The following is a 14,458-nucleotide window of genomic DNA, read 5'->3' on the forward strand; positions in this document are numbered from 1 at the left end:
AAGAGTGCCAGCCAAAATAATTCATTAAGAAAGAAAACAAAAAGCAGTCTGTTGGACTTATTGCTGTGGACCTGACTATGAGCTGAATTTTTACTGCTATCAGAAACAGCACTCAGACTTGTCATGTTTTTCATAATTTAGTTCACAAGGAGGAGGACAGTAGCTTCTAGTTCTTAGTTGGAACAGATCTAGTATTCATATAAACTCATACACTATTTCTATTTTAAAAATAAACTTTCTTTCATGTAAACTGTATCACCTAAGAATATCACTGGCTCTCCTCTTCTCATAAGCTGCCCGAGGTGATCTTTGAAAATGGTTCACTATTCACTTGACCCAGAGAACCCCACAAAGGCATTGCAAATCAAGAGGTTCAAATCTTCATGTTCACTTTAAGAACACTTGTGAAACTGTCCAGGCCATCAAGGGTATGCCTATCCAAAAAGCCACCAAGTGTCTGAAGGATGTCACTTTACAGAAGCAGTGTGTGCCATTCCTTCGTTACAATGGTGGAGTTGGTAGATGTGCCCAGGGTAAATAGTGGGGCTGGACACAAGGTCGGTGGCCCAAAAAGAGTGCTGAATTTTTGCTGCACATGCTTAAAAATGCAGAGAGTAATACTAGACTTAAGGGGTTGGATGTAGATTCTCTAGTCATTGAGCACATTCTGGTGAACAAAGCACCTGAGATGCGCCGTCATACATACAGAACTCATGGGCGGGTTAACCCATACATGAGCTCCCCCTGCCACATGGAGATGATCCTCACTGAAAAGGAGCCAAATTCTCCTAAACCGGAAGAGGAAGTTGCACAGAAGAAAAAGATATCCCAGAAGAAACTGAAGAAACGAAAACTTACGGTGTGGGAATAAAGTCAGCATAAAATAAATGTAGATAAAAGTAAAAAAAAAGAAAAGAAAAAATAAAGAAAAAAAAAAAAAAGTAACTTTTCTTTTCTTTTTTTTTTTTTATATTTTATGTTTTAAAGTACTTTTTAATTATCGTTGAGTTCAAGAGTGGGATCCTCATGCCAGTGTGCAGGGTCATTTAGAATTTAGGAAGTCAGTGGGGACACAATGCTCTATTTTACAAAAATAGCATTTCATGCCAAATTTTGAGTTCTCTCAAAAATTCCCTCACTGGCGTTAGTGGTTGATTCTCAAACACTAGAGCATGTGCTTAGCTTTGCTGCCCAGATTGGCTCGACACGGTGGAGACTGTCCACATCCTCAAGTAGCAGCTCCAAGGTGTGCTCTATCAGTTCCACACCAGTTAATACCAAAATCACTGTTTTTGTTTTTCATAATTTCAGCTTATGAATACTGATGTCAGTCTCATCTGTCTCCCTGCTTTTACTGTCTATGTAAAAGATTGGTTTTTTCCCCTTTTGGGCTTAAGTACCACCTAAAGAGAGAGGCCTTTTAAAGCCTGGGAGACTGGCCAGTGCCCTTTATCCTGTTCACCTACTAAAAGGTAGCATTGTTAACCTAATTCAGCAGGGCCCTGACTCAGTATAAACACTGCTCAGTAGAGTCAGAAAGACTAATTGAATTGTACAATACATCATTTTTTAGCAACAGTTTCAAGTGGGTTGTGCTTTATTTCCCAGAGGGCCATTCAAGACATTTTTAGCGCACAGATTTAAGCATGCTAGGTGAATATTTTAATTCAGTGCTGTCTTTTCCTTCTGAACTGTGAACTACCTGAGGACAGGGCCATGCCTGTTTTATTGTCCTCCTAATTTCTGCTATAGTATCAGACATGGACCTGGGCCCGTGTGCCTGAAAAATAAGAGGGAGGGTTATTTAGCTTTCTCCTCAGAATAACTTATTTCCAATCTAGTTAAATAGCCAAGGTTTTGGCTAGTCTGAGGTGCCTCTTTGTGGTCCTAGATTGGCAGAGACTGTAAACTTCTTGAACTCTGTAACCCTGAGACTCTGCAGGATACCATAGGATGACATAGCACAACAGGTTCCAGAGAAATAATTGCTTTTAAGAAAAAAAAAAGTACGATTTTTATTTTTTTTTAAATGGTGTATTTTTTGCATAGCAACATAAACTTTGGCATGAGCTTTACAACATGAAAAAATGCTAATGTTGAATTTTATGTATATGTACAAGAAATTTGTGTGTTTTTTGTTTGTTTGTTTGTTTTTTTAATTTGCAAAAGGGTATATGCATTTGCTGGAGAGAGATGGGGACAGGAGTGAGAAAGCAGCCCCCCCCTTCCCCGGGGAGGTAGGAATGGTCAGGCCACAATCTCTTCTCCTCTATTCTCATCTCAGGATTTTAGCATGTACACATAGGTGCCTGGCATGTTTCTCAAGCCACCAGGTCTGGGACTCAAACCATGGAGTTGGCCTTATGGTATCTAGTGCCTTAACCACTATGCCATCTACTGGCCCTTGGTTTGCCTATTTTAAAAAAGTGGCTACTATTTAAAGTTTTATGGAATACACACACACACACACACACACACACACACACACATAATTATGTATTTTTAAAAATCAGCATTGCTGTGTGAAAGGTTGTAATGAATTTTTTTAATAGTATTGAGTAATTATAAATTCACAAGAAATTTCCAACAGTACAGAAAGGTCCTGTGTGGTTTTCGCCCAGTCTCTTCTATTGGTTACATCTTGGGAAACCGCAGTATAATGTCAACAAACAAGCCAGGGAGTTGACATTCGTGTGCTGGTTCAGTATGGCTGTGTCATTTTATCATGTGTCTAGATCACCACCGCAGTCGATACAGAATTAATGTATTCTTTCCAAGATTAGTTTTACCAGTTGCACTTCTGGAAGAAAGAAAAGCCACATTTTATATTTAGTTCCACTGTGGGTTTTCCATTTGCCTGTATTCAGAAAATGTTACTTGGGTAGTTAGGCTCTGGCGCAGTTTAGACAGGTGTGGAAAGCGGATGACTTGAGAACTGACGAGGAAGCTTGTCTTGCAGGTGTCTAAGCAGGCCAAGGAGTTTCTGGAGTACGTTTATGAGGAGCCCCTGATCGACATCCAGCAGGAGAACCCCATGCTGTATCACCACGCCGAGCCGCTGGCCACCGTGGCGCGACTGCGGCAGCGGCTCAGGTCGCTGCGAGCCTATTTGTTCAGCTGCCGGGCGGCGGTGGCCGAGGATCTGCGCCGCAGGTGAGTCAGAAATGTCAGTGGGCTCCAGTTCGTTTTGCTTTTCCGCCCAGCGAGGGTGGACAGATGATCAACAAGAGCCTTTTCCATGTGGACCCACTCTAATTCTGTGGCTCTCCCTAGGCCTCTCCATCCCCGCCTCCCCCTGGGCTCAGCTTTGATTTTTTTTTTTCCCCCGCGGAGATGCTCTCTTTGGTCAGTCCTCTGGTTCATCCTCGCAAAAACAAAATAACTTCTCAGTGTAATGGAAGGCTTTCAGTCCGTGGATTTGAGTGCCCAAGGCAGTGAAGACTTCTCTTACTGATAGTTTACTTGAGATACTGATCATGAAGCGTCTTTATCAATCACGTATGTACTGTTTTACATTTTCCCTGATGTCAATTTATTGGCAGTAAAAATAAGCATGTTTTAAGCATGTCATAACTAAAGGAACATTTCAGTAAGCAAATGGCTATTTAAATCTTATGTTCTATGCGGAAACAAAATCTCAAACCTGATAACTGCAGGCAGCTGGAATTAAGCTGCACAGGCCCTCCGTTCTGCCTTCTCATTGAAGCACTGGTGCGGGCCGCTTTTCTCTAGTTCCGTTTGCTCACAGGTCATAGAGCACACAAGTCCAAACCAGGTTCAGGTTGTCAAAATAAAATTGTAGTTAAAATGTGCCTGCACTCGTAAAATTCCTTCTTTTACAGTTAGACTTTATAGATATTTAAATTCTTACCCTCGGCATATGCAGACTGGCTTATACTTGAAATAATTGTTGATGCAGCTCGTAAGTCCCTGAAATACTTTTGATTTGTGGTGGTGGTGTTGCTGTTTAGTAAAAGAACCAGCAGCATGTGTTAGTTGTGTTAAATGCTTTTGGAGTAAGCCTACCTGCATGAGGACCTGTGAAAGGTATTAAAGTGATAGAATTTACAATTTGAGATCCAATTAGAGCCAAAGGAACTGACATAACCCCAGGCATCTGAAGAAGACATTTTTTTAAAAAAAAATTAAATGTACATAGTGAGGGATACATTGTATCTAGACAAGCTCTCATAAAATAATAATGAAAAGGCAGCTGCTATAAAGCAAAATACTTCTCAGTGGTAGTCATTCTGTAACTAGTTGCTTTTTTAGAAAGCACTAGAAAGTCATTAGGATTTATTCTTATAAAACCTGGGCAGATCTTAATTGTAAAACATCAGAGCTTTCCCTGGAAGGCAAACTAATTTAATAAACTAGATAAAGAATTGTAATATTCAAGGCATGATTGTGCCATTATTTTTGCTACCTTTTAACTTTTTTTTTTTTTTTTTTGGTGCCTATATTTTTAGATGACATTAAAGTCTATCTATGGGAATCATGTTAGATACCTTTCTGGTATGTTTTGCTTTGGTTAAAACATACTAAATCAGGGCACACATTTAGAAATTAAAGAGGAGGTCCTCTCCTCATATGGATGACTAAGAATCCCTGCTCTATTCCAACAGTCTGGTGGTTTACCACCATGTACTGTTCTTTATGGCCAGACCACCAGGAGAGAAATGGAAGATGGAGAATGAAAGCACTCCCAAAGGCATGCAAATGAAGACAGAGTCCTTTTTTCCCCCTTTTTCTTCTTCTTCTTCTTCTTTTTTTAACTTTCTATTCATTTCTTTATTTATTTTTTAAAGAGATTTTTGCTATTGGGCCCGTGCACTCACTGGAGAAGCAGAGATACAGAAAGTGAGAAATTACCCCTCAGGGAGGATGACAACACCACAATCCCTTCTCCATTCTTCTCTCAGGATTTTGGGCACGCACGCACACACACCCAGTGTGAGTTTTAAGCTACTGGGTATGGAACTCGAATTCAAGTTGACTACATGGGAGTCCAGTGATGTAACTATTACACCATCTGCTGGTCCCCTTTCCCTTCCTTTTTATTTACTGGACTTGCTTATGAGCATTATATAATGCAATGCCTAGCACAAGGCTGGTACTCAGTAAGTATTGAATGGATGGATGGAGAGAAGGATATATATTTAGTATTTCCTTGGACTACTGTGCAACAGCTAGTATCCCATTGTGGGGGAAGAAGTCAGCTTCAAATTCTTCCTTTTTCTTATTTCCCTATGCCTGACACTTGTTGTAGTGTCTGACCTATCCAGTACCCTCAACAATAGTTGTTGATTAGTGATTGAATGAACAAATCAAGTAAGTAAAATAAATTTAGTTGGTTCTGTTTCTGAGGTAGCTGTAAAATCTTTCCTGTCCTTTTCACTTCCAAGCACACCACCTGGTTGAGAAGCTCAGAACTATTGCAGTATCTTTCTAACTAGTCTCTCTAACCTCACTTTCTTCCCTCTCCAATCTAACCTTCGTAGTAGACAAAATTACTGGCATGCAAGTATGGAAGTCAAGGTCTCCTAACTGGACTCAGTATATTGCTCTACTCTCTCTCTCCTGTATTTCAAGAAAAAAATTATTAGTTTACTCTTTCCTCAATGCAGTCTGCTATGAGAAGTAAATGTGTTTAAAATAGTGAGTATACACAGTAAGCACTCCGTAAATGCCATGATTGTTAACAATACTGTTTTCTTCCTAGACTAGTCTTATATCTGTCTATCTATTATTTGTGGCCAAAGGGCACATGTGCTTGCCAGAGAAAGAGAGAGGAAGAAAATAGCCTCCAGTGGGGCATGGTCACATAATCCCTTGTCCCCCATTTATGCATCCTGCAGGGATTTGGAGCATGCATACGCACATTCCTGGTATGTTTTTCAGCTGTTGGTACCAGGATTCGAACTGCAGTCAGCCAGGTGGGAACCAACTCCTTTAACCACTACACTATGGGACTGGCTATAAAATGCTGGCTTTAAAATGCTTTCATAAAATGTCTCACTTAAAAGCCACTCCCTCATGTCCTTTCTCCTGGAATCAATCCTGTTCTCTTGCTTCTTTGTTGGTAGAGTAGTGAGCAAGGAGCAATGGGCTGGAAAGTAAGCTGGGCCTATGGCCTGCAGGTCCTCACTATACATGCATAATTATCCATGTGGTTATTTTATAAAACAGATGAAGCAGTTTCCCTAAGAGCAAACAATGAGACATTAATTCCCACAGAACCTCAGGGGAAGCACATTGATTTTAAAAATTATTTTGTTATTTTAGAGTCTGTATATTTATGTGCTGTTAAAGTAGTGTTCGTGGTTACTCTATTCCTCTAAGCTGAGGTAGAAAAAAAGAATACCAGTAACAAGCAGTATTCTTACAGCTTTTGGGTGGGCAGGTGGGGTTATTTATAGAGGTGAGGTTATGGTCTTGTATCATTTCAAAACTTGTTGATTTATTTTGAAATAAGACTATTTTGTGAAATAATCTCTTAAGTAATTTTTTGGAGTGTCCATACTTCCTGCAGCCAGGCCACACTTAATATCAACTCTGCCTTTGGTGGTGTCTACAAAAATAACCACGAATACAAAGATGTTTGCCACATAATGTGCTAAAATGTCTGTTGCCAGCTACCTCATACCTATCTTTTATATGGAATCTGACTTTTTTAAAACAAGATTAGTGGACAATATTTTTAGAGATGATAAACATATTCCAAAACAATATTAAGTCTCTGTTTTACCTGACGATATAACATTGAAAGTAGGGGGAGTTTAAACAGTGAGGCAAACCTGCCTATCTTATCCGATAGGAATGAGAAAAGGGAGGAGTTAATGGGCAATAGGGGAACTAAGGAGAAAAGAAAAAGAAAAGGCAAGAGAATTCAGCTCTTATCTAGTTGTAAAAGGCCCTCTCTGCCTGCCTGGTTTTTACCTCAGTGTAAGAGTAGCCATTAATCTCCAGCAAGTAGGCCCAACATGCTGAAGACCTGTCAGCGCCATATAAACAGAGTAAGGCAAACTGTTAATATTGCTGTCGTGAGAAAACTGAAAACAGACTGATTAATTGTATTGGCGCTCTACCGCCAGGGAGCCAACTTTGGCCGTCGCCTTATTAGGGAAGTCACAGTTTGCTTTTAGGCCTTTCATTATGATGACTGTCCGGTTTTCATCCTCACTGTTTTTGTTATTGTTGTGAAATGAACGCCTTGTTCTTGAACCCTACCGCAAATCTTGACTGGCAGGGGTGATTAGTTTAGAAAAAGTCAGTGTCCTCCCTGAAGCCTAAAATGTTTACTGTGCTGACAATTCACTGTTTCTGAGGACTCCCAGATGGCAATCCTGTTGAATGAGTTCAAGGCCTAGTTAACTTTTCAAGAGAAGAATTATTTACAGTGTCTACACATGAAGGTGCATGGAAAGCTCTGGAAAATCTTGGCATGCATGAGAGTGTCAGGGTATATCCGGATCAGCAGCCATTAGGGAAGTCTTTGGGGGAGAACTCAGCTGATAGGACCCTCAGACCTTCTTATTCGGCTCAACAGTAGGATATGTATAAAACTCAGAGGCCACAAACAGGCATTTGGCCACATTTGCCCAGCAGACACATTTTGTTTGTCATTACAGAGATGCCTGCCCCTCCCCCCAGGTTTTGAAATTGAGAAGTGGTTGTTGACATTATTTAGATAATGAGGAGTTTTCACACACACCCAAAAACTGAAGCTTTTGGGTTTCTCTGGGAAGTGGGAAGTTCTGATTACCCAGGCCTTCCCTCACTCTGGCATGACAGCATTCCACTGCCATAACCTCTACTATTCCTGTTATCGCCCCAAATCTACTTGGTATATAATACATTGCTACCCTGTTTTCTATTGTGTGTATGTCTTTGTTTTTTTTTTTTTTTTTTTTTTTTCCCTATGGGGTGCATTCATTTACTGGGGAGAGACAGAGACAGAGAGAGAGCGAAAGAGAGGGAGGGAGGGAAAGTGAGAAATCACCACCCAGAGGGATGGCCACACTGCAATCCCTTCTCCTCCTTTCTCCTCTCAGCATTTTGGGCACATGTGCCTGGCATGATTTTCAAGCTGCCAGGTCCAGGACTCGAACTACAGAGTTGGCCATGTGGGATCCAGCCACTTTAACCTCCATACCACCTGCTGGCCCCTGCCCATGTAATTCATTCATGCCTGGGCCTGTCAATAACAGAATACATGTGATTAAATATTAAGAGTAAGAGTTTGCTAATGTCTCAGATACTAGATCTGCAACTCTTCTTTTAGATGAGAGGTCCATCCCAAAGGGTGGCAAAAGCCTTAGATCTGGTTCTCTAAAAAGACAAACATGAAGAGGCTTATAGACCTGGAAGAATTAATACCAGGTCATCTTTGACATTTCTCAGAACATGGGTTGGGGCGTCATAGGGCTTGGGCTAGACCATTGTGACATGTCCTGCAGGCCCTTGCCTTGACTTGAGGGGTTATTACCTGGAGAAGGACCCTGCCTGATTTCTGGCCACCACAAAGCTGAAGATTAGAGCTGGGTTACCAAGTTCAAGTGGAGCCAACTGAGAAAAGAATAATGTGGGGGCTCAAAAGGAGGCAGTGTCTTGTAGGCCCAGAAGTCAGACTGTCTGAGCTCAGAGCTCAGTTCTGTCTCTAACAGCTTCAGAACTCATTTTCTCACCTGTAAGTGGGAATAACAACACCATGTCATAGGGAAATGAGGATTAAAGGGTTAATGCTTGGAACAGAGTAAACACTTAGTGAATATTAGCCTCCATGATTTTTTTCATAAGCAAACCAAAGTATAGGAAAAGCCAAGAGGTGAGCAGGTGGGAAGAGGCAAAAAGGAAGGTGAGTCTAGAGGAATCGAGGAGTCTGGGACTTGGGCCTTTGCCAGGACCTTCTGTGCAGAGCACACAGCATCAATAGGAGTTCCAGGTGTAGATTCTGGTCTTCACTTGGTACAGCAGAGCCCTTCAGACTCTGCACCCTTAGCTCTTGCCTCCCCTCTACACTTTTAATTAATGTCTTGCTTTTCAGTTTTTTCTCACCTGCTCCACAGCTGTGACTTCCTGAGACCCTCATTTCCCTGACCTCCTGGTTTTGTTGGTCACCATTTCTCCCAGGCTTCTCATCTCCCTGCCCTTCTTTGCACTCCATCCTGAGCAGGTCTCTCCCTTTTTGGTACCTTTGCTACCTCCATGCTTTCTTCCCGCTTCCTAACACTTGAAATGCTCAGTAGTTTGGTGACCAGTTAGCAGACTCCACAAACTCTGACAGGAACCAGTGTGTATGGCAACTCTATACAAGGTAGTAAAGGGTGCCCCTTTCTTAACACACTTCATTGTCCTCTGCAGGAAGACATTCATGAACCCTCTATAAATTATAAATACAGTAATGAGAAGGTGACAACATTTGGCCTAGCTCTCTTCCTTGAGAAGATCACCTACTAGCTTATTATCTCCAACTGCCTACTAGACATTTCCACTGAAGTATCAAGTTGGAGTATTGTTTTTCCCTGAAAAAATATATCCACTGTGGTCAAGTCTATTTCAGTTAATTATGACATCATTATCTTAGTTTCCTATAGTTCAAACCTTGACATTGCCCAAGAGCTTTGCTTTAAGATTCCTAATGCTAATAACATCTTCCTTCACTGTTCACTCTTACTGCCACCACTCTAGTCTCTACTATTACCACCTTATTTACATAATTTTCTAACTGAGAATCCTCCCATGGCTCTCCTCTCCAGTCTGTCCAACATATATACTTCTTTAAAATGGTTTTATTGGACAGTGAATAGTTCAACTACCTGCAAGATAAAGCAACACCTTGTCTAGGTATTAGAGAGCCTTCGTCATCTGACCCTGAACCTACACACAGAATTGACTCTCCTACACCACCAACCAAAATCTTTACTGTGTCCCTCTGAACCTGTCATCCCACCCAAGCCAAGATGATATACCTATCTCCCTGTCATGCCCCCTGCCTCCCAGTCCTCTCTACTTGGCTAAGCCAGTCTTGCTTTACAGCCAGCTCAAGTGCCTCTTCCTACCTGTCTTCAGCAACTGATCCTTTCTCTGACCTTTTTCAATAGTGATCATTCTAACTACTCATTTGATACTAAATCCGATGGTTTTCGTCTCCTCATGTATATAAAGGGTCTTCCAAAAGTTCACAGAACATGCATATGAATGGATTTCCCATTTTTTTTTGCACCAAAATAAACTCATACTTTAATTCAACTTTCCATGAACATTTTGAAGTACCTCATATATCCTTTTTTTAAGACATTTTGCGCTTACCTGAGTGAGAGAGAGAGACAGAGACAGAGACAGTGAGAGGGAAAATGAGAAATCACTCAGGGGTCATGGCCATGCTACAATCCCTTCTTCTCCATTCTCCTCCTGGAATCTTGGGCATGCACGCATACATGCCCGGCGTGATTTTGAAGTCACCAGGTCCAGGACTCAAACCACACTCGGCCATATGGGAGCCCAGTGATATAACTGCTATGCCATCTGCTGGCCCCTATATATCCTTTTTTAGCCAGCTTGATTCGATGGCTCTTAAAGGTCAAACCTGTCCTATTTTTCCTTGTAACTTAAAATAGAAAATGACACACATTAGCTGTGCAATGAAAGCTTGTTAATAATTATAATTATGTCATCTCATATTTGTAGAATAGCTTACTACATGTAAGATCATTGTAATTTTATCAATTTACTTTTCCACAAACACATTATTTATTCTTTACAGCAGCTCTTTTAGATAGTAGGGCAGGTGGTACTTTTTCAGAAAGATGTGCCTCTGAGATCCTGTGTGACTTGCCCAAGGTGACAGAGCTGGTAATCAGCAGACTCCTCACTGGAACCAGGTTTATTGATGCCCAAATCACTGTAGCTTCTCTCAGTAAAAGAGATCTGGATAGAGGTCCATTAAACCAGACTGCCAGACTCTTAAGAGGAACCACTTTTCATTTTCTTGAAGCCTTGATTGAGTTCATTTAGGAGAGCATGAAGGAAGAAAGGAGGGGGCCCACAGTGAGTGGGGATGGAGGGATAGGAGGCTGACATGGCACTTCCATGCTCACTGGCATGCTTGATCCCCCATGGTGAGGCAGGCATGAGAGCTGGCTTAGTGCCAGCTAGTGCATTCTCTCTACGTGTTTGCCAGACCTTTCTATTCCTCAGACCTGCAAACTTAAAGCAAAAATGTGGAGCTATCTGTAAGTTTGCCTTATATGTGTCTTTAGCCAAAACCAACATAAAAACAAAATATTACCATCCATTACTCGTGATTATTTGATATAGAGTAGCACTAAAAAAAGAGACAACTTCAGAAGTCAAACAGTTTTATAAAATCAAGTAGATTTAAAAATAATTCTACCATTATTTTTTCCCCTAATTTTACTTTAGATTTTTAAAAACATCACCAGACTGACACCAGCTGTTTGTACTTGCTTTTCAGAAACTACATTTTAACACATAATTTCTCTTCTGAGTGCTCAAGTGAAATCATCTAGTCCAGAGAAATTTATGAGGATGTTTCAGTATTTCTCATTCTCTATCACATTTTTGATGATACAGAATGAGAAATATAAATGTGATTTGGAAACTTGTGGTGGCGGTAAATCCAAAGTTCCCATTATGATATAAATTTAAAATTAGCTTCTCTTGAGCAATAATTGACAGCAGTAGGCAATAGTAAGCCATTTTCCTGGTTTTTCACAGAATCGTCAGTTCTTGGGGAACATTTGGTCTTACATATTTGTCAAGTTCAGTCCTTGACTTAGACCATTCTTTTTTTCTTTCTTTTTTTTTTTTTTTTCCCCAGAGGTTTTTGCTATAGGGCTCATGCGCTCACCAGAGAGACAGAGACAGAAAGTGAGAAATCACCCCCTGGGGGGATTGCCACACTTCAATCCCTTCTCCTCCATTCTCCATTTGGGATCTTGAGCACGCATGCACACGGGTCCAGCGTGAGTTTAAGCCACTGGGTCTGGGACTCGAACCATGGTCAACTACATGGGAGTCCAGTGACATAGCCATTACGCCAACTGCTGGTCCCCCTTGACTTAGACCATTCTGAGGCAGTTCAACAGCTTCACTTGAGATTATCAACAGAATTCCAAAGTGATTCTTCTACCTTCTAAACTACCTCCTTTTCCTATCTTTGGTCTTATATGTAATCATGAATATATTCAGAATATTCCCACTGAAATATTAGCCCTACTGAATGGTGAAAAATTTCTATTATAGTGATTATCATATTTATTAACACTATTTATCCTGGTTAATAGCAGAAAAGAAGAATGAGCGTGTGTGGTGTGTCTTGTCAGACTCTCATTGCTGCTTCTTCCTTCATGCAAAATTTAGCAGCTTGCTCAGCTCTTAGGTCAGTTCTCATAAATGTCACTTGGTTTACCAAGACTCTTCCCACTCCTCTCCTCTGTACCCCAGGGAGAAAACTGTCTTTCTAGTGAGTTCACTGGAGGTGAGACTCAGTCCAAAGGTTGAAATGTCCTTTGGCTGTCTAATAACAGCTCAAAGTTAGTATGTCCAAACTGAACTCCTAACATCCCTGCCCCTGACCTCTCATAGCATACTGCCCCTCCTGTAGTCTTTCCCACTTTGTTTAATCGCATCTCCATCTGTCCAGTTATTCATGCCACATTCCATATCCTACTCATTGGCAAACCATGTCAGCTTCAGCAGAGTTTGCTTTCTCACCTCCTTAGGTCTTTACACAACCATCACTATAATGAACTATCCTTGACACTCTGTTTTAAATTGCAACCAGTACCCCCACACACACATACTTCCTGTCTTCTTTCCCTGTTTATTAGCATGTAAGATAGTATTTTGTCTATCTCCTTCTTTTAGGCCATCGTGCATGGATGTGGAGGTTATGCAGTCATATGCAGTGGCCTTGCTCTCCCTACCATCTATCGATAGATGTAAACATGGCTTTTTACCTGGTTTGCTCACTGCTGTATCCCTAGGGCCTAGAACTGTATCCAACACGTGGTGAAAGCTAATAAATACTTGTCAAATAACTTAATTAAAGGAATTAAGGGATACCTATAGTAAAACACAATGTTCTGTGAGGCAGTCTCATACGGAAAGGTTGCTGGTTCAAATCCAGAGTCCTTCTTCAATATGCTAGGCATGCTTGTGTTCAAGATACAGGACTGATCAAAAGCTGAGGATAGATTGTGGCGTTGACACTCACAGGGTGCTGTCTGTCTCGCTCTCTCACTGATAAAAAAATAAACAGACTTTTAAAAATTGAATGCATAAGTACTGTTACCAAGATTCTTCCCACTCAATTTGGTCAAACTTATTCCTTTTTTATTACGAGAGAATACTGTTCATTATAGAGAACAAAGCGAGAAAGTCAGCCATTATCCTACATTGTCCTGTCCTGGTGCATGTCCTTCCACACATTTTCCGCTAGAGATGACATTTTACCCCTGAGAATGGTTTCACACTGGACATACTATTTTTAACCCAATTATTTCATTTAGCATATTGTAAACATCTTTTTATACTAGTAAATAATGGTATCATGAATCACTGAGTAAAGATAGTATTCTGATGTATGAGCAAATCTACTTATCATCGACCTTGGAAGAAGTAAATGAAAATTATTATTGAGTGAACTCAACAAAAGACCACACAAGCAATCTAATAATACACTGGTAGAATCTTTTCATACCAACATGTTCTCTTCCCTCACCCCGCTAAAAGTCAAGCATCTTAGGTGGAAGGGTACTATAATACGAAGAGGAAAAATTGCATACTGTTTTTTTTTTTTCTTTTTGCCAGAGGGCACATGCAATTTCAGAGACAGAGAGAAGGAGAGGAGAAGGTATTCTCTGTGAGAGTTTCAATCCCTGCTCCTCTCTCGCTCCCTTCTTTCAGAATTTTGGGTCTGCAGACCAGTGTGCCTACTGTGTTACCCAAGCTGCCAGGTCCAGGACTTGAATTGCATGGTTGGCCATTGTAGGATCTGGCTGTCTTCACCATGGAGCCATGGACCTGGCCTGGGCAGCGTAATTCTTTTTTTTTTTTTTTTTCTTTTGGAGAGGTTTTCGCCATAGGGCACGTGCGCTCGCCAGACAGACAGAGAGAGACATAGAGACAGAAAGCGAGAAATCACCCCCCCAGGGGGGATGGTCACGCCGCAATCCCTTCTCCTCCATTCTCCTCTCGGGATCTTGGGCATGCACGCACACGTACCCGGCATGAGTTTTAAGCCACCGGATCCGGGACGCAAACCGCGGTCGACTACATGGGAGTCCAGCAACATAGCCATTACGCTAACTGCTGGTTCCCAGCAGCGTAATTCTTAAAACACACACAGTCTGCACAGATTGGACAGACTGGACTTAGTATATCTTCAAACTACATATGAGGAATATCTTGGAACCAAAATCTGAGATCTAAA

The 14,458-nt window shown here is 41.1% G+C and overlaps 1 protein-coding gene across 2 annotated transcripts in view; it reads left to right on the forward strand.

Moving 5' to 3' along the window:
- PLEKHM3 (pleckstrin homology domain containing M3) overlaps nucleotides 1–14,458 on the forward strand; it is a 222,554-nt gene that overhangs the window by 77,468 nt on the left and 130,628 nt on the right. For both annotated transcript variants that reach the window (XM_006142437.3, XM_006142436.3), the window contains one exon: nucleotides 2,960–3,153. In XM_006142437.3, coding sequence (XP_006142499.1) covers nucleotides 2,960–3,153 — 194 coding nt within the window. The remainder of the gene's footprint in view (nucleotides 1–2,959; nucleotides 3,154–14,458) is intronic.

This window comes from Tupaia chinensis, unplaced genomic scaffold (genome assembly GCF_000334495.1).
Source record: "Tupaia chinensis unplaced genomic scaffold, TupChi_1.0 Scaffold000076_1, whole genome shotgun sequence".
Lineage (NCBI taxonomy): Eukaryota > Metazoa > Chordata > Mammalia > Scandentia > Tupaiidae > Tupaia > Tupaia belangeri.